Source organism: Notamacropus eugenii, chromosome 2, assembly GCF_028372415.1.
Source record: "Notamacropus eugenii isolate mMacEug1 chromosome 2, mMacEug1.pri_v2, whole genome shotgun sequence".
NCBI lineage: Eukaryota > Metazoa > Chordata > Mammalia > Diprotodontia > Macropodidae > Notamacropus > Notamacropus eugenii.
In genome coordinates, this window is record NC_092873.1 from 105,891,708 (window position 1) to 105,913,638 (window position 21,931).

General features: G+C 48.0%; 3 protein-coding genes across 10 annotated transcripts in view; 2 read left to right on the forward strand and 1 right to left on the reverse strand.

Moving 5' to 3' along the window:
• On the forward strand, nt 1-17,583 carry PPP2R5D (protein phosphatase 2 regulatory subunit B'delta). The gene is made up of 16 exons (XM_072642201.1): nt 1-153; nt 3,538-3,615; nt 12,086-12,296; nt 12,492-12,691; nt 12,779-12,889; nt 13,006-13,098; nt 13,560-13,690; nt 13,896-13,955; nt 14,077-14,185; nt 14,426-14,479; nt 14,845-15,015; nt 15,110-15,237; nt 15,730-15,831; nt 15,922-15,994; nt 16,131-16,247; nt 16,341-17,583. The coding sequence occupies exons 1-16, from the start codon at nt 127-129 to the stop codon at nt 16,476-16,478; spliced, it is 1,803 nt and encodes a 600-aa protein (XP_072498302.1). The 5' UTR covers nt 1-126; the 3' UTR covers nt 16,479-17,583.
• MEA1 (male-enhanced antigen 1) lies at nt 17,467-19,345 on the reverse strand. Of its 2 annotated transcripts, none has more exons than XM_072642211.1 (4): nt 19,057-19,345; nt 18,289-18,569; nt 18,093-18,198; nt 17,467-17,845 (listed from the first exon to the last, which is right to left on the reverse strand). In XM_072642211.1, exons 1-4 carry the CDS (start codon nt 19,142-19,144, stop codon nt 17,694-17,696), a joined length of 627 nt encoding a protein of 208 aa, XP_072498312.1. In that variant the 5' UTR covers nt 19,145-19,345; the 3' UTR covers nt 17,467-17,693. The 2 variants fall into 2 exon arrangements, with proteins under 2 accessions (XP_072498312.1, XP_072498313.1); XM_072642212.1 differs by having other exon boundaries at nt 18,931-19,063.
• KLHDC3 (kelch domain containing 3) overlaps nt 19,285-21,931 on the forward strand; it is a 12,605-nt gene continuing 9,958 nt past the window's right edge. For 2 of the 7 annotated variants that reach the window (XR_011974270.1, XM_072642209.1), the window contains exon 1: nt 19,300-19,495. The gene's annotated coding sequence lies outside the window, so the exon portion shown is untranslated. Of the gene's footprint in view, nt 19,527-19,625; nt 19,823-20,197; nt 20,316-21,931 lie in introns of those variants that run through there. The other 5 variants (XR_011974271.1, XM_072642206.1, XM_072642205.1 and 2 more) reach the window with 4 other exon arrangements.

Consider the following 21,931-nt stretch of genomic DNA (forward strand, 5'->3'; position numbering starts at 1 on the left):
CAAAGCGCAGGCAGCGGCGGCGGTGGCGGCGGTGGCGGCGGTGGCGAGAGGCCGGAGTGGGCCCAGCGCAGCCGAGCGGAGCCGGAGCGAGATCCCGGGGGCCGGGCCGAGTCAGGCCAGGCCGAGATGCCCTATAAACTGAAGAAGGAGAAGGTGAGCGGGCCCGGCTTTCCTGGCCCCCGCCCTAGGGCCTGCGCGGGGAAATAGGGAGGGGCCCGAGCCAGGCCCCGGGACAGCTCCGGACCGACCCTCCCGGGCCGGGCCGCGAGAGCCCCCGCGCGTCCTCCGCCCCGAGCCCGAGACGGGCCCCTGCACGCTTCCTCAGCCTCTCCCCGGGGCGGCCCCGTCCTTCTACGCCACCCTCACCCCCCAGCACATACACACACACACCCCGACAGCCCACACCCCTCTCCTCTATACCCCCCCAAAGCGATAGCCCCTCCCCTCTATGCCCCCTAAAGCACCCCCAGCAGCCCTCCCCTCTGCACCCCCAGGATGGCCCCTTGCCTCCTTCCTGGCTTCCCTGGCTCCCCCCAAAACATGCATGCTGTAGGACAGCTTCTCTGCACAGCTCCCTCGAAGTACCCGTAGCCCAGACGCCCCTTTCTGTTATTCTCAGGCAGTGCCTCCCTTTTCCTCCTCCAAACATAGACCCCAACAGTCTCTCCCACCTCTTCTCTCTATCCCAGGATCGCCTTCTTCTGTGTGAGACCTCCCTGCAACATACACACGTACCCCAGGACAGCCCCTTCCCTCTGTCTTTGGGCCACCCCCTTCTTTTTCCTTACTAAAATACCCTCCTTTATTTCAGGTCCCTCCTCCCTTAAATAGTGCCTTCCCTCTAACCCAGATCCACCTTACTCCTTTATTTGACTCCTTACTCTGTCTTACACATAGTAGGGCGTTCCCTTCCCTGTCATTTGGAGTTACCCCTTCTTTTCATCCCCATCCCAGACACACACACACCACCCCCTTTTCTTTAACTTAGGGTTACCCCCTATTTATAACACACAACCCAAGACAGCCCCTTCCCTTAACCAAGGCAACCCTGCTCTCTTTATTTCTCCCTCCAGAATACTCACCCAGACATACTCTAGAACCACTTAACTTGAGCCATTCCCTTTATACATCCATCTTCAACACCTTCTCCATCCTGCCTCAGCCCTTACTCTCCAACCCAAGATTCCCCTCTCTTCCCTTTGAACCCAGGACAGTTCCCCACCTGTCCATGCCCTCCCCCTGGCCCCATTCCCAATATCTTTAACAGCACTTTCTAAGTATATTTCTATATACATACTTAGGATGTCCCTTTTCCTTTTAACTTTCTTACTTCCCTACTCCTAAACTTGTCATAGCTCCCTCCTGTCCCTCCTTTCAGCCTTGGGATAATGTTCTCTCTCCTCCTCGTTCCCCCTTTCTCCTTCATTGCCTCCCTCCCTCTCCTCTGTCTTCTTCCTCTCTTACCATAGCCAGGAAGAGTATCTTCTCCCATATCAGGGCAACTCTCCTTTTAATTTGGGTAGCTCCATTTTTCTTTATAGTGGTGGTAATTTTCCTCCGTTTTCTTAAATTCTGTTTCTCTTCTCCAGCTTTGGGGAGCACTTTCTTGACCTTAACCCTGGAGAATCTGAGATCTCAGTCCACTGGCCAAATAGTTTGGCTACCAATAACTCTCTCCCTTCCCCCCTGAAAACACCAAGAGTAAAACAAGAAATACATTAAAGTACCCAGGTCTTTGCCTAAAAGTAGGATGTTGCCTGACTCTACTCAAATGTGGTTAGGGAAGGTCTTACCATCCTCTTATTTGTCTCCTCATATTCTTGTTTCTCTTTTCAGTGTTCATATAGATAGATCTTTCTTCCTCTGTCCCATTTCCCTCTGTTATTTTTTTTCTTGTACATGTTGAGATTCTGACCCAGAAATAAGGTGACTTTGGGGTATTAAATTACATGTAGTATGTTACAATACCAACTTCATCTCCAATCCATTTGTCTTTGCCCTCTTACTAGCTGGGTCTATGAGGGACTGTCTGTCCTTTTGAATTTTAACCTCTCCACCTTAACCTGTTGTACACCAAATAGTTTATTCTAGGTTATCAGTACAACCTATCAGAATCTTAGTGTAAAGATAGAAGAGTATGAGGGTTTTGGCAGTGTTTTAATATTTCCTGATTCTTCACTAGCCTCTGGGCTGTATATGATATATGCCTGACCTAGTCTTTGCCCTTGGGGAACTGACATTGCTAAAATAATCTACACTGCACCATTTGAGTGATCTCTACGCTGGGCTCACCAGTAGGAGGTGTCCGCCCTCCGTAACTCCTAATCTGATGGAGGAGATAGTCCCTAGTCTTAAGTAGTCCCTAATCTGATGGGGAAGATAGGATGTAATATAAGGTCCAGAAGACTGAAGCAGAGAAAATGTTCGTGAAGAACAGTAAAGCCATGGGCCTATGTGCAGGAATAGAAAATGATGCTACATGGATTTGAATATAATGCTAGATTTAGATATAATGCCATCCCCCTTTGAATAGTTTGAACTTTTTGGTTTAGCTTTTGAGTTTTCTATTTCACTTGCCATTTGTTTTACTCTGAGGTAGATCTCCTTGGGTGGCATAACTGAGATTAGCAAGGGGAAAATCTTTGTAAAATCTTCCTGGCCAGAAAAATCATCTCTTGGGGGGAACCCAGCCCTCCTGATTGCTCATGTTCCAAATTGACTGAATGTCTTACTTCACTGGATCCCTGGGTGTGGCTTCTTTCCTCCAGCTGGCTCCTCCCCGTTGGGTGACAACATGTAGGAGAGTGTGTGCAGGGACCCCTCCAAACTCCAGCTCTGTCACACTATGAAGCTACCTATTGACAGGGTGAAAGTGTAATCGCTGTGGTTGGCTTGGCCAGCCAGCAGCAGGAGAGCGAGGGAGCCCAGGTGGAGCTTATTGCTGCGGCCTCTCTGCCTTTGCTTCTGCTTGTCCCTGCCCTCAGAATGCCCTCGTCATCCTCCCCTTTTCTTTGAAGCCTTCCCCACCTCCTCCAGCCCACACTGATTGATCTTTCCCTTCTCTGAACTGGTAGAAGCACTTAGGACCATGCAGATTTTAGCATTCATGAGTTCAGTTATTCATAGGCCATAGTTTTGTCTTCTTAGCTGGATTATAAGCACCTGAAAAGGAGGCAGTCATGTCTTTTACTACTTCTGTATCTCCCACAGTGTCTAGATGTAAGGGAGGTGAATACTTGGCAGTTAATATGAGAGGCAACATAATATGGAAAGAGCTCTGGATTAGGAATGAGAGGACCTGAGTTTGAAACCCTTATCTGGTGCTTCTGAGCTGTGTGACCTCAGGCAAGTCCCTTTCCCTTGGTTTTCTCATCAGTGAAATGAGGATGTTATACCAGATGATCTCTAAGGTGCCTTCCAGCTCTAAATACTACGATCTTGTGACTGTTGCTGCACAGCCCAGATTACCCATTAGATACTGACCAGCCAGACCATTCTTCCCTCATAGGCTGCTAACTGTGATTCTTTCTTTTACAGGAGCCTCCCAAGTCGGCTAAAGGGACTGCCAAGCCTAACAGTGGGGGGAAAGATGGTACAGGGGAAGGCACCGAGGAGGTAATGTGTGTGGTTGCTTTACTTGTATAGGTCCTAATTTCCGAACCCCAATACACAGAAAAGGGTGTGAGCCACAGAGTACTTGGGTGTGGACTCTATATGAATGCTAGAAGATGTGTAGGCGGAGGAAAGGAATAGAGTTAAGTCCCTCGTGTTGAGAGGAAATTGGAAAAGTTCATCCAAGAACAGCCTTTGCCATCTCTGAGATGGTTTGGCAATTCTTCTTTCAAACATCAGCACCTAAAACTTGGTAACGTTTGCCTGTATCTCTCAATTCTTACAAGTTACATGCTTCCTTTTGATTATAAGAGGTGAGGATGATGACTAGGAAAAAGAAGAAAAAAAATACATGGAGAAATTAGATGAGACAAAGGGTGACTCTCACAGCTTTGGGTTGTAAGAGGAGGGCACATTGGGAATAGATTGTATTTCTTCCCAGGCTGCTCTCCATCTACCTTTGCTTACTATCCAATGTATGTCCCTGAGTGGCAGTAAGGATCAGAGTTCAATATTGTGTAACAATCAAGGACACTAAAGCAATAAAGGAGAGGAATAGAGGGCAGGGTTAGCAGTGGAAGAATGAAAAGGAAATGTTCAGAATAATGTCAGTCAATCAGAAAGCATTTATTAGATACTTAAATTGTGCTAAACACAGGAGATGCAAAGAAAGGCAAAAACATAGTCCCTTTCCCCAGGGAGTTCACATTCCGATGGGGGAAAAAACATACAAAAATTGTTCATGTAGGATATACATGGTGGAAGTGGAAGGTAACCTGAAAGAGAAGGCAGCAGCCATGGGGGATGCAAGGGCACTGGGAACAGCCTCTTCTCCTTGGGAAGCCAGGAGGAGGAGGTGAAGGGGGAGATGGGGTGGGGGAACAGCTGGTGAAAAAGCACAGAGGGACACAAAGAAGGATGCTGTCACTGGGTGCTAGAGTTTGTAGAGGAGAGTCAAGAAGAAGACTGTAAAGGTGGGAAGGGCTTTTAAAAGCCAAACAGAAGATGTATAGTTAATCTTCCTGGAAGTAACAAAGAGCCACTGGAATCGATTGTGGTGGAGGGGAGGGGTGACATGGTTGGACCTGCACTTTAGGAAAATCACTTTGGCTGCTGAAAGGAGGATGGATTGGAGTGAGGAGAGACTTGAAATAGGGAGACCCACTAGAATGCATCTTGTGCCAGAGTGGCAACAGAGGGGAGGAAAAGGGGATGTGTATGTTTAGGAGCTGTTCGGAGGGTAGAAATGCTAAGCCATGGCAGCAGCCTGGAGATTTGGGATGAGTGCGAGTGAGGAGGAGGAGAGGATGACCGCCTAGGTGGAAAGCCTGGATGACGAAGAGGATAGAGGTGCCCTTGACTCATAGGAGAGTTCAGAAGGAGGGAAGTTTAGGGGGAAAGATAATGTGTGTTAATCAAAGAGCTGGGTAATGTGCTCCAACTTCAGTGGAGGATCTTCATGTGAATGCACAGCTTAACTAACTCTACTGTGGGCTTGAAGGTCCCAATTGTCAAAGTCCTGTACTTTTTCCCTTTTGCATATTAGTCTCTCCAAAGAGTCAGGTGGGAAAAAAGATGATGTAAAAACAGTTCTTATTTCTAGGGTTGTCATATCTTGTCAGTTTGATGGACTAAGGTAAAAGTTTGAGTTTCTCTGGGGATATGAATTACTCAGATTGCTTTTGACTTCTGTTATCTCGGGTGATAATGGAAAATTGACTACATTTGTATTGCCCTTTGTATTCTCGTGTTGAAAGTCAGAATCAATAAGTTTGACTCTCTTCGTTATACAGATGGGGAAATTGAGGCCTGGAAAAGAAAGATGAGTGACTTGTCCAAGATTACACAGTGAGTAGGAAGCCAAGTTTAGACCCTTATTGACAGTTGTGACATTGGAGGGAAAAAAGAACCTTCCAGGAGACAGAGATCTAGAACTCAGCAAGATTGGCAATTGGGTCTGATGTTCAAGACACTGTGAGAGACTTAGGAACAAGACACAAAGTGGGAGAAACTACGAATAAAATTGGTTTTTCCACACCCCTCTTTGGCATGTTAGTTACAAGGTAATAGGTTGCTTCCTTACCCTTGAATAAGATGTAGTCACTAGACCATGCTTGGAGAGCAGCAGGTGATCAGCCAGAAGGCCAGAGGGGAAAGAAGGGAAGACAGGAGAAAACAAGAGTTGTCCTAGTGGCTAGAGGCCCTGTAAGGGGTAGGACTCCTCATTAGACATTAGTCTACCCACTGGCTTCCACTCTACCCCTGTTCTCCAAGACAGACCTGACCCACAGGGCTTTTAAGGCCAAACCTGAACCACCTCAGGACCTGCCAGAACCCAGGCTTTTTTGACTGATCCTAGATCATGATCAGCTGAAGGTGACCTGCACTTGGGTATGTGGGGATATTAACAGGAGGGAAAGGGGAATATGTTCCCTTGTTTCTTTTGAATCCTGAGCCTTCTTCAGATACCAGCAGAGCCTGTTTGAGGGGACCTTGTGTATGGGGAGAGAGGTGTGTACTAAAGGGAAAGAGGCCTTTTCAGCTTTATTAACAACCAACAGCTGGGTTATACTGTGAAAGAGGGGTTCTTGAATCATAAACCTTACAGAAGGACTCTAAGAAGAGAGCGTCTTCCCAGTCCTGTGTCTCCAGAGAAGACCACGCCTAATCCAGCCCACACAGATGAGAATCTCCCATTTTTTAAAAGATCTCCATGGAGGAAAATTCCACCTCCACCCCTGAGTGTCGCTCAGGCCAGCATCTCACAATCCTTGTCATTAAGAACTTCCTAATGTCTTACTTGGAATTTTTAGTGGAAAGCTCATGGGATTGGGAGGCAGGAGATCTGAACTGGGCTCTAGGTCAGCATTGATCTAGGTTACTGAACTAAGATAATTTCTAAGATCCCTCCCAATGTAAATCTATAAATCTGTTATTCTAAAATTCTCAGGACTCTCTCTGCAAACCTCATCTTTAATTTGAGGAGCAAAGGCTTGAAAAACTTCAGTGCCAGCTTAGTAGGTAATGATTGCTGAGTCCCTTAGACTTGGTTCCATCCAGGCAAATTTGCTTAGTGCAGAATCCTATTTTGAAGTTTGGCAGAGAAAGACAACAGAGGAACAGGAACATTCCTCCCCTATCGGAGCTTCCACTCTGATAGAGGAGACTGAGTCTCCCCCATTTAGGGACCTCAGGTCTATTGGAGGGGAGGGACACGCACAGGCACATGACATCACATATGTAGACACACATGTACACATAGTGGAGGAAAAGGAGGCATGCACACCTTAGGAGAATACATTCTTCATACTTAGGCATAGGAACTGGACTTGTGGTTTCTTTGGTGTAAGAAAATACTCTCTCCAATATAGGTCAGCACCTTCTCTGTAACTTATAGCCTTAGAAAATTGACCAGAGCCCTGATAGGTTTAACAATCTGCCCAGGGTCACACAGCCAGGATGGTTCAGAGTTAGAACTTGAAACTGGGTCTTTCTGGCCAGCTTTCTACCTGCTTTGCTACAATGCCATTCCATGATTCTAGTTTTATGGCACAGAGCCAGTCTTGCTTCTTGGGGAGCCCCAACCTGATGGTGACCTTCCCATACAAAGAAAACAGTGGATAAGGTGTCAGTACAGGAGATACTTTCTATTAGCAGAGGGTATTTTGGGAAGAGGCAATAGACTGCTCTAAGGCTCAGAAGTAGGAGGGAAAATAGACATGGTGATGGAGTGGGTGGGGATCAGATTTGCTGGGTCACTAATGTTCAGTCTCAGTTGTGCTCTGGTTATGGCCCCGATGCCAAAATAAACATGTACCTAGAGAGTGAATTGGAGTGGAAGCTGGTTCTGGAGAACTTGGCCAGGGGAAGCTAAGGGAATTGCCTGCAACTGCTAGTGGGCGTTTGACACTTGAGAGTCATAATTTAAGTAGAATTTGTTACCCTTTTGTTATTATGGAAAGAGCAGTGGACTTGGAGCCAGGTACCCTGGGTTTAGATCCTAGCTTTCAAACTAACTAGCCATCTCACTGAGCTTAACCTCTGAGTTGCTTAACCACTCTGAGTCTCGCTTTTCAGATCTGTGAAGTGGGAATAAAACTACTTATATTGTCTATCAAACAAGGATGTTATGAGAAAAATGCTTTGCAGACTTTAGAGCTGTGGTCAGTTGTAAGTTATGATGATGAAGTCTGTGAAAGCTTGCAGAGTCTCTATTTCCCATGTGCCAGACTGCTTCACTTCCAGGCTGTGTAGCCACCCTGAGCCTCAGAGTCATGGAGCTGTAGAGCAGTCTCATCTCTCAGCAGAAAGTGCTCTCTGCAAAGTTACTCATCATCCCTTCAACACCAAATCTAATGACCTCTTTTCACTCCTTATCCTTCTTGACTTCTCTGCAGACTTTGACTTTATCGATTATCCTCTTCCATGATGCTGTCTTCTCCTTAGCTTTTCATGGTATTCTTTCTCTCAGTTCTCTTCCTACCTATCTGACCACTCCTCTCCATTGCTTTTCCCTGACTCTTCATCTAGGTCATGCCCCAAAATTGTAGGTGTTCCACAAGGTTCTGTCCTAGTCCCTTTTATCTTCTTTTTCTATATTATTTCACTTGGTGATCTCATCTGTTCTCATGGATTAAATTATTATCTCTCTGCTGATGATTCTCTATGCTGCTTATCCAACCCTACCCTCTCTGCTGACCTTCAGTGAGCATCCCATCCCATCCCCAACTACTTATGGGACATCTCAGCCTGGATGTCCCATAGACATCTCAAACTCAATGTGTCCAAAACTGAACTCATTATCTTTGTTCACAGGTCTTCTCTTCTGAACTTCCCTGTTACATTTGAGGGTACCATCATTCTCCCAGTCATCTAGGCTCACACCCTAGGTGCTGTTCTTGATGCTTCACAATCCTCTTCCCCAATATCCAATCTGTTCCTCAGACCTGATGTTCCTACCTTCAGATCATTTCTAGTAGACTACTCTGTTCTGACGTTACCCCTGTCCTCACCTGCAGTTTGGTCTCCCTGCTTCTGTTCTCTCCCCTTTCTAGCCCTTTCTCCAATCGGCTGCCTAAGTGACCTTTCTAAAATGCAGGTCTAACCCTATCAACTCTTCCCCTTTCCCCACTTAATCAACTCCAGTGGCCCCTTGTCAAATAGAAATAAAATATAAAATCAAATATAAAATCTTCTGTTTAGTGTTCAAAGTTCTTCATAACCTGCCTTCCTTCCCCTGTCCCTGGCCACCCTCCACTTCTCACCCTCAGCCTTTTTAGTCTTCTCACATTTTACAGCTAGTGATACTGGCCTCCTTGCTGATTCGTGAGCCAGACACTCCCATCCTCTGACTCGGGGAATTTTCACTGGCTGTCCCCCTTGCATGGAATGTTTCTTTCCTCATCTTTGCCTTCAGGGTTTCCTGGCTTCCTTAAAGTCTTAGATAAAATACTGTCATCTCCAGGAAATCTTTTCCAGCCCTTCATCACTCTAGTGTCTTTCTTCCTCTGTGGATTACCTCTAGTTTATCCTGTATATAGCTTATTTGTACATAGTTGTTTCCATATTGTTTCCCCCACTAGACTGGAAGCCCCTTGTTTTTCTTGGTATATCTATCACTTAGCACCATACCTGGGACATAATAGACCCTTAATAAGTGCTAGCTGACTGACTGCTTTTAAGGCCCATTAAGGATTTTAGCAATGAGTTAGTCCAACCATTTCATGGGGATACTGGTATTTTACTTCCTAACCTTCCAAAGGAAATTGTTTCTTCCTTGGATTTTATACTAGCACTCGGTGTAAGACTTCATTCTTGGCAGAGACTTTCTGATGTATGAATAGCTGACCCATGAAAAGAAGAAGAGGATTTGCAGCTTCCCAAGATGATGTGTCCCATTGGCTCCCCATTCCTCTAGATGATAAGTAGGTCCAGGTAGCAGTTCCTTGGATTCTTTCAGTTCTTTCTCTCTCTCTTTCTTTGGTTTTTAAGCTAAATTAATTTTTTTCAGTTAATCAAAAACCCCCCTTTTCCCCTTCCCACCTCTCCCAACCCTTATTGGAAAAGGAAAGAAAATAAACCCTGTGTAACAAATTATGTATAATCCAGCAAAACGAATTCCTTCATTGCCCATGCCCAAAAAACATATGTTGCAATTTGTAGTCTGACTCTGTCACCTCTCGGCCAGGAGAGTAGCATTTTTCATCATGAGTGCTCCATGATTGTGGTTGGTCGTTGTGTTGATCAGAGATCCCAGGTTTTTCCACAGCTGGGCTCCTGTAGCCTATCAGCATGAATACTTTCTCATCTGTGCTTTGCTTTTCTTTCTATTTAATGTCTTAACCTGGTCAAGGTAGGAATAATACTTGACCTTTAATGAAAGAGAAAGTGAAAGAGTTGGTCCCCTTCTGATGGTGGTGGAGGCACTTAACAGCAAGCTCAGTGAGAACTCAGCAGCCTCTTATAGTGAGGAGGGATACAGGAGGCAGCTGGGGGTCCTGTTCCACAATCCAGGGAAATGTAAGGTATAGAGAAAGAACTCTGGCTTCCCAGTTCTATTTACTGTGATCTGAAGCAAGTCATTCATATTTCTGAACTTCAGCTTTCTCATCTATAGAACTAAGGATGTTAGACTAGATGGTCTCTGAAGTGCCTTTCAGCTCTAAATTTATGGTCCTACAATACTTCTTTTCTGTATAGTAAGGTACTGTGATGCTGTGGAGCAGTGTTATCAGACTCAAATAGAAAGGAATATCAACCCCCACAAATGAACATTACCAACATTGAATTGTATTTTTATTTAGGTTGTTAAACATTTCCCAATGACACTTTAATTTGATTAGGCTCACTTTGCTTTGAAGGATTACAAGGGTGTATGACAGGGCTTTTGCTGTTATGATTCTTACAGTCTTGTCTGTTTAGCACAAAAAAAGTTAAATATTGATAAAAGTAATATATGATCTGTCACAAGTCTGTCTTTGATTGATAAAGAAATGATATAAATAATAAATGCTATGAAATTAAAGGAAGAAGTGATTACTGAGAGCTAGAGTGGTTTAGAAAGGGCTTGTGGAGATGCTTGATTTGCCAGGTACCTTAAAGGTTGGCTAAGGTTTGGATAGGCCTAGTGCTTTTTCGGATCCTCATTTCCTCTTTGTCTCTCTCTTTCTCTCTTCACTGAGAGCTTCCAGCCTCATTCCTACACTGCTGCCATTGGTTCAGGGTGAGGAGTTCGGCACTTTCAGAAAGTAATCATGTTGTCTGCTCCATGGAGTTCCAGCCTGAGCATATTTGACTAGGACATGGCTGTTCTCTCAGGCATAGAAACTAAGGCCTGGGCCAGGGTGGGTTTTGGTCCCAATCCATAGAACGCCTGGAATGAAGGTTAAGGTTTGGCCATTTTGCCTTTTGCTGTCTTCCTTTCTGCCTTTTTTTTTACTCTTAAGTGCTTTATTTTCTACAGGCAAAAAGGGGAATTCCAGGCTCTAAAGCAATCCGGTCTTCCATAACTAAAAACAGATTATGGATATATAAAAGCAATACATGTAAAACTTAGTGTGTACTGTCTGTTCCCACCTCTCTTTCAGCTTTTTCCACAGTCATCTGAACCTGAGGGTCTCCTCCTGTAGGGAGTGGACTTCCAACCTGCTCTTGAGTGAATCTAGCTTTTGGTCTCCTTTCTTATTTCTTGACTCTCACATTTGTCAAAAATTTAATTTTGTAAAAATCTATAAATAAAGAGGTGAAATTTTTGCTTCCCTCTCCAATTCTATACCCCAAATAGGTTCATCCATCCTACTACTTACCATCCTCCCTATAGAGTGAAAAGAGGCTGGGCATTTGGGATATGGACTGGGGTGGGATTAGGAAGAAGAAGGAGACAAGCATGACATCACAGAGATCCAGAGTTTGTAAAGTCTCTACCTTCTCCAGGCCTGTTTCAGATTCTAGTCAATGTGTAGTTAAAGAGCACCCTCTGCTCCATCTTCTCTTCTGCCACACAGAATAAGCAAAGAGCAGTAGGGTGTTTACCAAGGAAAACTAGTTGACTGTGTTCCTACAACCACATCCATGTTTCTGAACTAGTTTTTCTGTGGGAACTGGCTGCTCAAAAATGTATCTTCCAGGTCTGAGAATGAGACACTTAATTCTTTGGACTGTTGATTTGCCTTGCTTTTCCACTGCCATGTTCTACAGCTCTAGCTTCGGCTTCTTTGGATGAAATTGTTCCCTACTTGGGACTGAAGGGATTTGAGCTTTGACTGAGATCCAGGAGCTCTATTAATGTAGGATCATTGTATTGGGAGTAGGACTTGTTGCACCAAGGCAGAAAGACAATAGGACTAGGGCCTCAAGGCCATGGCGAGTAGTTCTAGGAGGATATATGGAGCATGATCTTAGGGCCAGAGTGACTAGAACCAGAGGCCTTTGATTTTGAGTATATTGGGCTTTCATTGATGACCTCTTTCTCTAGGCCCAGCCTCAGCCACCACCCCAACCACAGTCACAGCCTCAGGCACCATCATCCAACAAGCGCCCAAGCAACAGTACCCCACCCCCTACACAACTCAGCAAAATCAAGTATTCAGGGGGGCCCCAGATTGTCAAGAAGGAGCGGCGGCAGAGCTCTTCCCGACTAAACCTCAGCAAGAACCGTGAACTGCAGAAGCTCCCTGCCTTGAAAGGTGAGCAGGCATACCAGGTGGCCATGAATAGAGCTTACTTAGTGTCAGGTGACATTGGGCATGGAGCACTGTCAGGGGTGAGGGTAGATGATGAAGGCTGCCTGTGAGGAGTCCAGTCAGGAATGTAGCTAGAGGAAGAGAGCCCACCAGCCCTCTGATGGGGTGGACCTTGCCACTGTCTGGGGCTTGTTGCAGATTCTCCATCTCCAGAGCGAGAGGAGCTCTTTATCCAGAAACTACGTCAGTGCTGTGTACTCTTTGACTTTGTGGCTGACCCCCTGAGTGACCTCAAGTTTAAGGAAGTGAAGCGGGCAGGACTCAATGAAATGGTAGAATACATCACGCACAGCAGAGATGTGGTCACCGAAGCTATTTACCCGGAGGCTGTTATCATGGTGAGGACTGAGGGATGGTTGTGTGGTAACCCAGGCATGGGGAGAGGGCCCACCTTTGACTGCTCTGACCTAGGCTCTGCCCCTCAGTTTTCAGTGAACTTGTTTCGGACGCTGCCACCATCGTCCAACCCCACAGGGGCTGAATTTGATCCTGAAGAGGATGAGCCCACCCTGGAGGCTGCCTGGCCTCATCTCCAGGTAAGTAGGCTTGAGGAGAAAGGGGGCAGCTGTGGTTCAGATACAGGGGCAGTGTGGAGATTTCTCTGCTGGTCCTTGAAGGTACTCATGGAGCTCTCAATTCCCTCCCTTCACAGCTGGTCTATGAGTTTTTCTTACGTTTCCTGGAGTCTCCTGATTTTCAGCCAAATGTGGCCAAGAAGTACATTGACCAGAAGTTTGTTCTTGCTGTGAGTTTCCAAAATCACTGTTTCTTTCTTATTTTGTCTCTCTTGAACTCCATGAACTAGAGCCTTGTATCTTCACCCCAACGTCTCTAGTTGTTCTTGTCTCTTTCTACTAAACATGTTGAATGTTCACTATTCTTTGAACAAGATGCTATGGAGGGGGTTAAAAAAATTTAATCCCTGATTGAAAGGCCCTTACCATGTAATGGTACACACGGACAAATAATAGCTCAACTTAAAATGCACACAGGTGTTTGTATATACACATAAAGATGCTGTGCCCAGATAGCAGCCCTGGGTTAAAGGTCATATTGAGATCCCATTTGACTAGTCAGAGGTGCTTAGTCCAGGTCCCCATTTAGGGGCTTATTACTTCCTTGGGATTCTCTGCTTGGGGGCCTTCTTGTGAGCTCTCTCTGGTTGATTAGGACTTTACCCCATTCATTTTCCCTAATTTTCTCTAGCTCCTGGACCTGTTTGACAGTGAGGACCCCCGAGAGAGGGACTTTCTCAAGACCATCCTGCATCGCATCTATGGCAAATTCCTGGGCCTTCGAGCTTACATCCGCAGACAGATCAATCACATTTTCTACAGGTAAAGCTAGAAGCATAGCAGCATAGAAAACTGGGGCCATCGAAGGTTACATGGGGCTCCTGCAGCCTTCATACAGATAAAGTAGGATGATTGTTTGAAGGTTAAGGGGGAGCATGGGAAAGAACCAGAGCAGGTAGAAGTGCATTGTGGGTGTGGCAGAGATGATTGTTGGTTGAGACCAAACCTGTGCCTCCTTTCCATATAGGTTTATTTACGAGACAGAGCATCACAACGGAATTGCTGAGCTGCTTGAGATTCTGGGAAGGTGAATGAGGAGCCCTGACACTTGCATGGGTGAACCCCAAGGGTAGGATAAGGGGAGAAGGTGATATATTGCACTTAGACTACTACTCCTAGATTAATAATATCCTTTTTCCCCTACTCAGCATCATTAATGGCTTTGCCCTGCCCCTCAAAGAGGAACACAAGATGTTCCTCATTCGAGTCCTGCTTCCCCTACACAAGGTCAAGTCTCTGAGCGTCTACCACCCTCAGGTGAGCTGCCTTTCTCCTGTGGCATTGCCATACCCATGCTAGCTAGGTCTTATATAGGAACTCTTGAGCTGGAAGGAAAGGGAATTCCTACTAAGAGTATGAATTTTAGAAAGGGGGTGGTGGGTAACTCTGCTACCCATTTAAGGAACAAGTTTATTAGAAAGTGCCTCTCCTAGCCCTTCAAATACCCCCTTATCTCTCCTGCCTTTACTTTGAGCTTTGTCTTTGAATATCCTCCAGTTGGCCTACTGTGTGGTGCAGTTCTTGGAGAAGGAGAGCAGCTTGACTGAACCGGTAAGTGATCCACAACTTTGGCTAGGCCCCTCACAACTCTACCTTCTACCCCCAACCCCAAGCCTCTCCATGCTCAGGGATGAGCCAGAAATTCATTATCAGTTAATGCCACTGACTGACTCCCATGCAGAGAGTTTATTCCCTTTCCCAGAGGGCTCCTGGTTTGCTACAGACATGGCTGTTGTCCCAGAGGTCTGTTGATAAGAGATAGAGATACAGGGGAAATAGACTAAAAAGACAGAAGTGGGAGGAGCTTGTACATCATGATGGAGAGTGAGGGATGGGAGAGGCTTGAAGGGCCAGGGGCAAGGGACAAGGCAAGAAGTAAGCAGAAATTTGATTCATTTTCACCTCCTTCCCCATAGGTGATTGTGGGGCTCCTAAAGTTCTGGCCCAAGACTCACAGCCCCAAGGAAGTGATGTTTCTGAATGAACTGGAGGAGATCCTGGATGTCATCGAGCCTTCTGAGTTCAGCAAAGTGATGGAACCGCTCTTCCGCCAGCTTGCCAAATGTGTTTCCAGCCCCCATTTCCAGGTGAGAGAGTTTGGAACCCTGTGTCCCTCTGCACACCTGTTTTCCCCCAAGCCAGATGCTTAGCAATGCACACTGCTCTCTCCTCCCTCTCTAGGTTGCAGAGCGTGCCCTCTATTACTGGAACAATGAGTACATCATGAGCCTGATTAGCGACAATGCTGCACGCCTCCTGCCCATCATGTTCCCGGCGCTATACAGGAACTCTAAGAGCCACTGGAACAAGTAGGGCCTAAGGCAGGGTCAGGGGCAAAGCCAGGGCCTCTAGGGTTGGGAACCCTCCATGAACATTGAGGGGTGAGGGTGTACAGGTCCTGCAGGTCCTGGAGCACTCAGGAGACACAGGGCATGTGCACAGGCAGGCGCTGTTATGACGCAGCCCGTTGCCCTAAATGTAAGAGGGAGCCGATTTGTGGCAGCCTTTAAGGCCTGATTGTTCTTTCTCATGCTATCCATGGAGTGAGGGGGCTGGACTGTGTGATCTGTAAAATCCTTTTCTCTAGCCTGTCACAGCATCATAGATTCTGATCATTTCATCTGATTTGGTCCTAGATGACCATGTATCAGGGAGATAAAATTGTTAAGTCATGGGAGTAGATGTTCAGTGTCTACTGTGTTAGGTACAATGCCAGGTGCTGGTAGAGAAGTGGGAGTAGCCTTGGGAGGGCACAGGAAGTTTTGGATGTCAGTGTCTTGGCCTGCTCTCTTGGAGTACAGGACTATCCATGGGTTGATCTACAATGCCTTGAAGCTGTTCATGGAAATGAATCAGAAGCTGTTTGATGACTGCACGCAGCAGTACAAGGCTGAGAAGCAAAAGTGAGTGCCTGACCCCAGGATTTTGCCTGCTCTCTCACCCCTTTTTCCTCCACCACTTCCCAGCATCCCTGGCACCTGTTCTCTCCACAGGGGCCGATTCCGTCTCAAGGAACGAGAAGAGATGTGGCACAAGATCGAGGAACTTGCCCGACTAAACCCCCAGGTAAGCCTTATCCCCAAACCTCATCCTGTAGCCCTAAAGAAGGCCTAGGTATTTTTAGGGTCCCTTCTTGGGACACAGGGAGCTCTAGCCTGAGCCAAATCCAGGGCCTGACTTCTTTGCCTCTCCTCCTCAATAGTACCCCATGTTCCGAGCACCTCCCCCACTCCCCCCTGTATATTCAATGGAGACAGAAACCCCCACAACTGAGGACATCCAGCTTCTGAAGAGGACAGTCGAGACAGAAGCAGTGCAGGTGGGTAGAGAGAGAATTAGCTGCCTGCCAGGTGGTTGGGGGTGGTGTGGGGATCTACTGGCAACTTCCTCATGTGTTGCTTTTTCTCCCTAGATGCTGAAGGATATCAAAAAGGAAAAGGTGCTGCTTCGGAGGAAATCAGAATTACCCCAGGACGTGTATACCATCAAAGCACTGGAGGCTCACAAGAGGGCTGAGGAGTTCTTGACGGCCAGCCAGGAGGCACTCTGACTTACCTCCTCTCTCTCACCCAGGGCCACTGCCCATTTACCCCGGGACACTGCTCTGGTCCTTCAGCCCCTGCCCCCCAGCTGACCTGGGGGTAGGATGGGGTGAACACCTCCAGCTCCCTAAAAACAAAATTCTTGGGTCAAAGACTCTCACTGTGTGGCCTGGCCTTCCTGTGACTAGTGTAGACATGCCCTGGAGATGCTTGTTGCTCATAGCTGGGATGCCCCCTGCACTGACTTTCTCCCATTCTCCAGTCTCCTAGGGTGTTTGGGGCCAACTCTGAAAATCTCCTTAAACACTCTTCACCCCCATCCTTTTCCATCTTCACTTGAGCTGTAGATCTCTATCCTACGTCCCTTTCTTTAAGGGACCTGTAGAGATCAGCAAAAAACTGCACTCATCAAAGTTGCTCCCAGCCCCACTGAGGACCAGGATGGACAGTATCCTGCAGTATCCTGGTTCTGAACATTGGAGGCTGATGAAGCAGAGCAGGTGAAGAAAGGCTGGCCCCTAAGCACCACACATCTCCCAAAGGGGAAGGGGTATTCGTGTTGGAATCAGTGAGGCCCTCTAATGCACATTCCCTGTCCCCTCTTGTCTGACCCCAACTGGACTAGGGAAGATTGTAGGGAAGAAAACCTACATAGACCAGGTAGTAACTCCATGTGGGGTATGAGGCCTCATAGGGACCAAAGGGTGGGAGGGGAGAATAACATAGGGAGACACCACCATCTTTCAGCCCTCCTTTCTCTAAGCAGCAGTCCAGGGATCATGAACACTAAAAGGGACCACCCTAGGCCTGCTTGAATCCTTACCTGCAAGGCCCCAGAACTGGGATGAGAGAAAAGGGTAGCACCTTAAGGTTCTTCCCGAGCTTAAGCTGTCCCAACATGTATTTATTTCTTTGTACCCAAAGCCAGACCCTTACCTGCCTCTCATAGGCACCACTGGGGGATTGGGGGGTCCCAGGGCACAGATGGCGCTGCTCTTGGCTGTGTACATAGGGTGCTTTATTCTCTGCAAAGTGTTACATGCTAAGGTGGGTTGGGCTTGGGCAGATGTTCCCATATGTACAGAATTGAATAAAGTGGATCTCTGGAAAGAAGTCTGAGTTTGCCTGTGATGTAGAAGGGAGCAGGAATTTATCCAGTTGTGTATCAGGATGGTTCTAGGTCTGGTACGGGGGAGGAATGAAATGAGGCTGTTCTCAGAGAGTCACTTCCATGTGGAGGTTGCCTGTCGAGCCTGGAGAGTCTTCTGTACCACATCCTGCCACTGAGCATCTGAAATCTCCTGGGCCCACGCAGGGACTGCTGGGGCTGGCAGACTTACTCCAGCCATTGTCCGTTTCACCAGCTCCACATGTTCTGAAATCATATCCAAGTTTCAGTTGGGAGACAGGAAGGGAACCAGCCTATCACCGACCTGCTTCCTGGGGGGTGTGGGGGGAGGTGGAAGTCTCAAGGCCTTATACCAATGAAGTTCCCCAACATCAAACCACCCCTACAAAACAGCTCACTCCTTTTGGTTTCAGGGCTCATTTCTGCTAATTAGAGTTTCTGACTGGAATTCTGCCCACTCCTAATTTTGGAACGACTTAGAAATCTTCATTACCCGGGTCCATGGGTATGGAACTTCTGCTGCTCAGTGCTACAGCTCCCTCCTCCTCCTCCTCTTCTTCACTCTCTACAGGGGGGTCAGGCAGGTGCAGCCCTAGGGCCTGTAAAGCAGAAAGAATGGTATTGTGAGCTCCCCTCCCTGCACATCCCTCCTTGCTGGGTCGGACCCAGAACTTTCACCAACGCCACACCTGGATTCGCTCCTGAATGTCAGGGACAGCACCTTCAGCACCTTGCACCGGCGCCACCTCCCCTTCTTCCTGCTCGGGGTCCTGGTTCAGAGGCTGGTAGGAATAGTCTGTTGGGCCTGACCCCAGGTCCTCGGGCTCTTCTTCGGGATCCTCTCCGCTCCAGTCACCTGTGCCATCAGTGGGACCCTGCTGCTGCCCCAGGTCCTCACTCTGGTTTGGGAAGATCCGCTCAGGACCCATCTTATCTTCCCCCAGGACCACTGCTGCCATGCAGGCCCGGGCTGGGGGGCCGTGGGGGACAGGGGCAGGAAACAGAGGTTTGGACCCGTTAGGCCCACTTCCAGCTCCTCCCTCAGGTTTTACAGACCTATCCCCCGCCCCGCATACTGAAAAGCCTCCGAACTTCCCCGAGGCTCTCGGACACTCCCCACCCTCCACAAGTGACCTAGGTGCCCCTGCTGCTCCCCCTCTTCAAGAGGGGACAAAGCCAGGGTCTCAACCAAAGCAGCCCCGACCCGTCCCGGGGGGCTGGAGATGTTTCCTTTCTCTAAGGCTTTTCCTTCTCTTCGCCTACCCCTGCCCCATATGGCGTCTCCACAGTCTCCTCGCCCGCCGCTGGGTCCCCACATATGGTTTCCTCACCCCGGTCCGGGAGCTCCCCTCTCCTGGCTCCCACATACGGGACCTCCTCACCCTGCTCCTCTGGCCCCCACTTGTAGAATCCCGCCCCTCACCCCTCGGGTTCCCCCACTTCTGAAAGAACCTGACCTGCTCCGAGCCCGCGGCCGAACCCGCACTCCAACTTCCGGGGACGGAATTGTGGGATCGAATTACACGTTGCGCCAGCCCCACCCATTTCTGACTCCCACTCCCAGTTGCTCTAATGATTGGTGTAGCCTGGAGGACCGACCAGCTTTCGGCCAGGAGAATACAGGACTACATTACCCAGATGGCTCCAGGTCATCTTCCTGGAGGTAACCGCAAGAAACACTGTTTCCTTCCCTGTCGCCTACTCTCAGACTACATCTCCCATGAGGCGTCGGATACTTTGCTGAGCATTGCGCATGCGCCACACATTGCCCTACCGGAATTACAGAGCTCACTTGTGTTTGTCTTGTTGGGACCGGCCCGTCGGTTAGAGCGGAACCGGATTCAGCCTGCTGGGAGCTCGCGGACCTGCGGGCCCCGCCCCGGCCCGGCCTGGCAGGTAGCAGGGAGCGAGGACTGATGGGAGGAGGGTAGGGCAGAATTGGGAGGGACCGAGACGTTGGAGGGGGGAGGGGCTTTGAGTGAGGGGGAGATCGGGTGGAGGAGGGGCAGGGAGGGGTCATCGGGGTAGGCAGGGAGGGGGCTCCTAAGGTCGGAGGAGGAGAGATTGGATTGGTTTGGAAGGAGCGGATTGTGAGACTAGAAAAAGCCCGGAGTGCGTTTAGGAGGGGAGGGGGAAGGGAGACCGGGAGGCTGTCTGGAAGGAAGGGAGGACAGGGCAGTGTGGAAGGAGGGAGGCCCTGAGGATTGTCGTAGCAGGGTCTGGGTAAGTGCGTGAGGGACGTAGAGAGAGATCCCTGAGGCGGTGGGAGAGGCGCCCCTCAGCCTCCGAGAGCTCGGCTTGTCCTTGTGGAAAACAGCCTGAATTTCCCTTTTCCTCCAGTGCTGATTGACATGAGTTGGTTTTTTTTATTTGGCTTTTTTTTTAGTCTTTTCTTTTCCTTGGGGTCGTGAAGGGGAGTCATGATGATAAATACAGATGATACGAATGGTTTCTGAATGGGTCCGGCGGCTTCTTCCTATGGCGGAGATAGGGAGTACATACATTTGGGGGAGGAATGTCGATGCTATTTTGGGTTGTAGTGTGCTGAGACCTGGAAGAGACCTGCGGCAAGCTGGGGGAGTGTTGCTTCTCCCGCAGAATTATGTGTGCCCACGCCCTGGAGCAAGCTTGTCCCTTCTAGTAGGTCTCCTTGGGCAAGGAAGGGATGATGTGCTTGAACCCAGCTCGTTCTCTTTGGAGATTGCAGTGCCACCTGGTGGGTGACCTTCCTTTCTGTCACTGGATTCTGGGCAGTTCCTAGCGCTTTAAGTGTTTCCGGAGGTGGTGGGTGGGGAGGTTTATTTATTTATTTTTTTGGTCCAGATCTCTGATTTTTTATCAGTGCTAAGCCGAGGACCCTTGAAGTCATCTCGTTCAATGTGTACTTGAACAAGAATTTTCTCTACAACATAGCTAACAGATGGAATTGCCAGAATGACAGATCCTTTCACTGATGCATATACCTTTGTCTGCAGTTTATATCATCTGAAATTTGTTAGGACATTGAAGGGTTAAGTGATTTGCCCAGAATTCCCCTAGATTATATAATGTGATCCTAGATTTAGAGGGGGCAGGGACCTTGGAGGTGTTGTCGTCTCTCCCTTAGTATTTAGCAAAGGTGGGATGTAACCAAATATAAAATGGAATTTCATTTTTTTAAGAGCCAGTGTTCTTTCTGTGCTATGATTCCTCTTGTAGTACAGTTTGAAGACTTAATATGTATCAGAGGCAGGACTTAAATCCAGGTCCTCCAGACTCAAAGGCTTATTATATTCTTCCTCATACAAATATAAAGTGTTATCATTACTGTCTCCTAGTTGGTGCTTAAAAGAGGCTTGCTTATTGAATCACGTTGAATTACCTACTTCCTTTGTTTGGTAGGATGTCTGAAGGACTTCAATGTACATGCCCACGTCTAATTCTTAACCACCCAAAGGCTATCTTTGCTTTTCCTATTTACCACACTCCTTTGTAAGGGCCCAGTTGGGGGAAGAGTGACAGCAGTTATTTTCTGCCCCTCAGACAACATGGCTTGGCAAAAGCCTGTCCCTACCCCAACCCTGACAAGCTTGAGTTCCTGGTCCTGGCCAGGTTCCAGGTACATCTGTCAGGGGAACTCCTTGTGCCCATGGGGAGTCCCAGGTAGCTCCAATTACAGAACTTGGTAGGAGCGGGCTATCTCTGCCAACCTGCCCCTGGTTATACCGAAGTTTCCTGAGTCTGGGCACATTGTGTCCTCTCTGAGGTGCAACCAGGACAAGGACCCTGGAGAAGGAGATGCCCTACTCATTCCAAGGGCCTGAAGCTTTTTTTCCTGGAAGTACCCATGCCAGACTGTAATGGGCTGTCTAGGCTGGCTATGTTATTAATAGCCCTGGGTATTTTAGTATCCCTCTCCCTACCTTAGAGAGTGTCCAGGATTCCTAAGAACTTTTGGCATTAAGAAGCTCAGCAGCAGAGGCAATAGGATATGTTTTTTATCTTGTCTGCAGTTCCTAGCTGAGGAGGGCACTGAGTCAGTCTAGGAGCTTTTCCCCATCTGAGGACAGTGTATGGGATCCCTGGATCCCCAGATGTCCTGAGCCTTTGGTCACTGCATTCCATGCCAATAAAGAATTAGGTCAGGGTTGTTCCAGGCTGTTGGGGAATGGGGTTAGGCTCAACTCTGACCTCTGTAGCTCCCCTGAGGTGGGGATAGTCACCTGGACTATGACTGAGGTGGGGGTAGTCACCTTAAGTATGACTGATCTTTCCAAAGAAGGATGGTGTGGGAGGGGAGCTAGAATGATAGTTGCAAGCCAGAGGTAGTCAAAGCAGTGTCACTCTGAGCAG

What these genes read in the sequence shown, in the direction of transcription:
- PPP2R5D (XM_072642201.1), top strand. Translation starts at nt 127, where the DNA reads ATGCCCTATAAACTGAAGAAGGAGAAG. An exon ending in ATAAACTGAAGAAGGAGAAG is followed by an intron (nt 154 to 3,537) that starts GTGAGCGGGCCC and finishes TTTCTTTTACAG; the next exon opens with GAGCCTCCCAAGTCGGCTAA. An exon ending in AGAGCAGCTTGACTGAACCG is followed by an intron (nt 14,480 to 14,844) that starts GTAAGTGATCCA and finishes CCTTCCCCATAG; the next exon opens with GTGATTGTGGGGCTCCTAAA.
- MEA1 (XM_072642211.1), bottom strand. Translation starts at nt 19,144, where the DNA reads ATGGGTGGGGCTGGCGCAACGTGTAATTCGATCCCACAATTCCGTCCC. An exon ending in CGGCCGCGGGCTCGGAGCAG is followed by an intron (nt 18,570 to 19,056) that starts GTCAGGTTCTTT and finishes ACGGCCCCCCAG; the next exon opens with CCCGGGCCTGCATGGCAGCA. An exon ending in ACATTCAGGAGCGAATCCAG is followed by an intron (nt 18,199 to 18,288) that starts GTGTGGCGTTGG and finishes TCTGCTTTACAG; the next exon opens with GCCCTAGGGCTGCACCTGCC.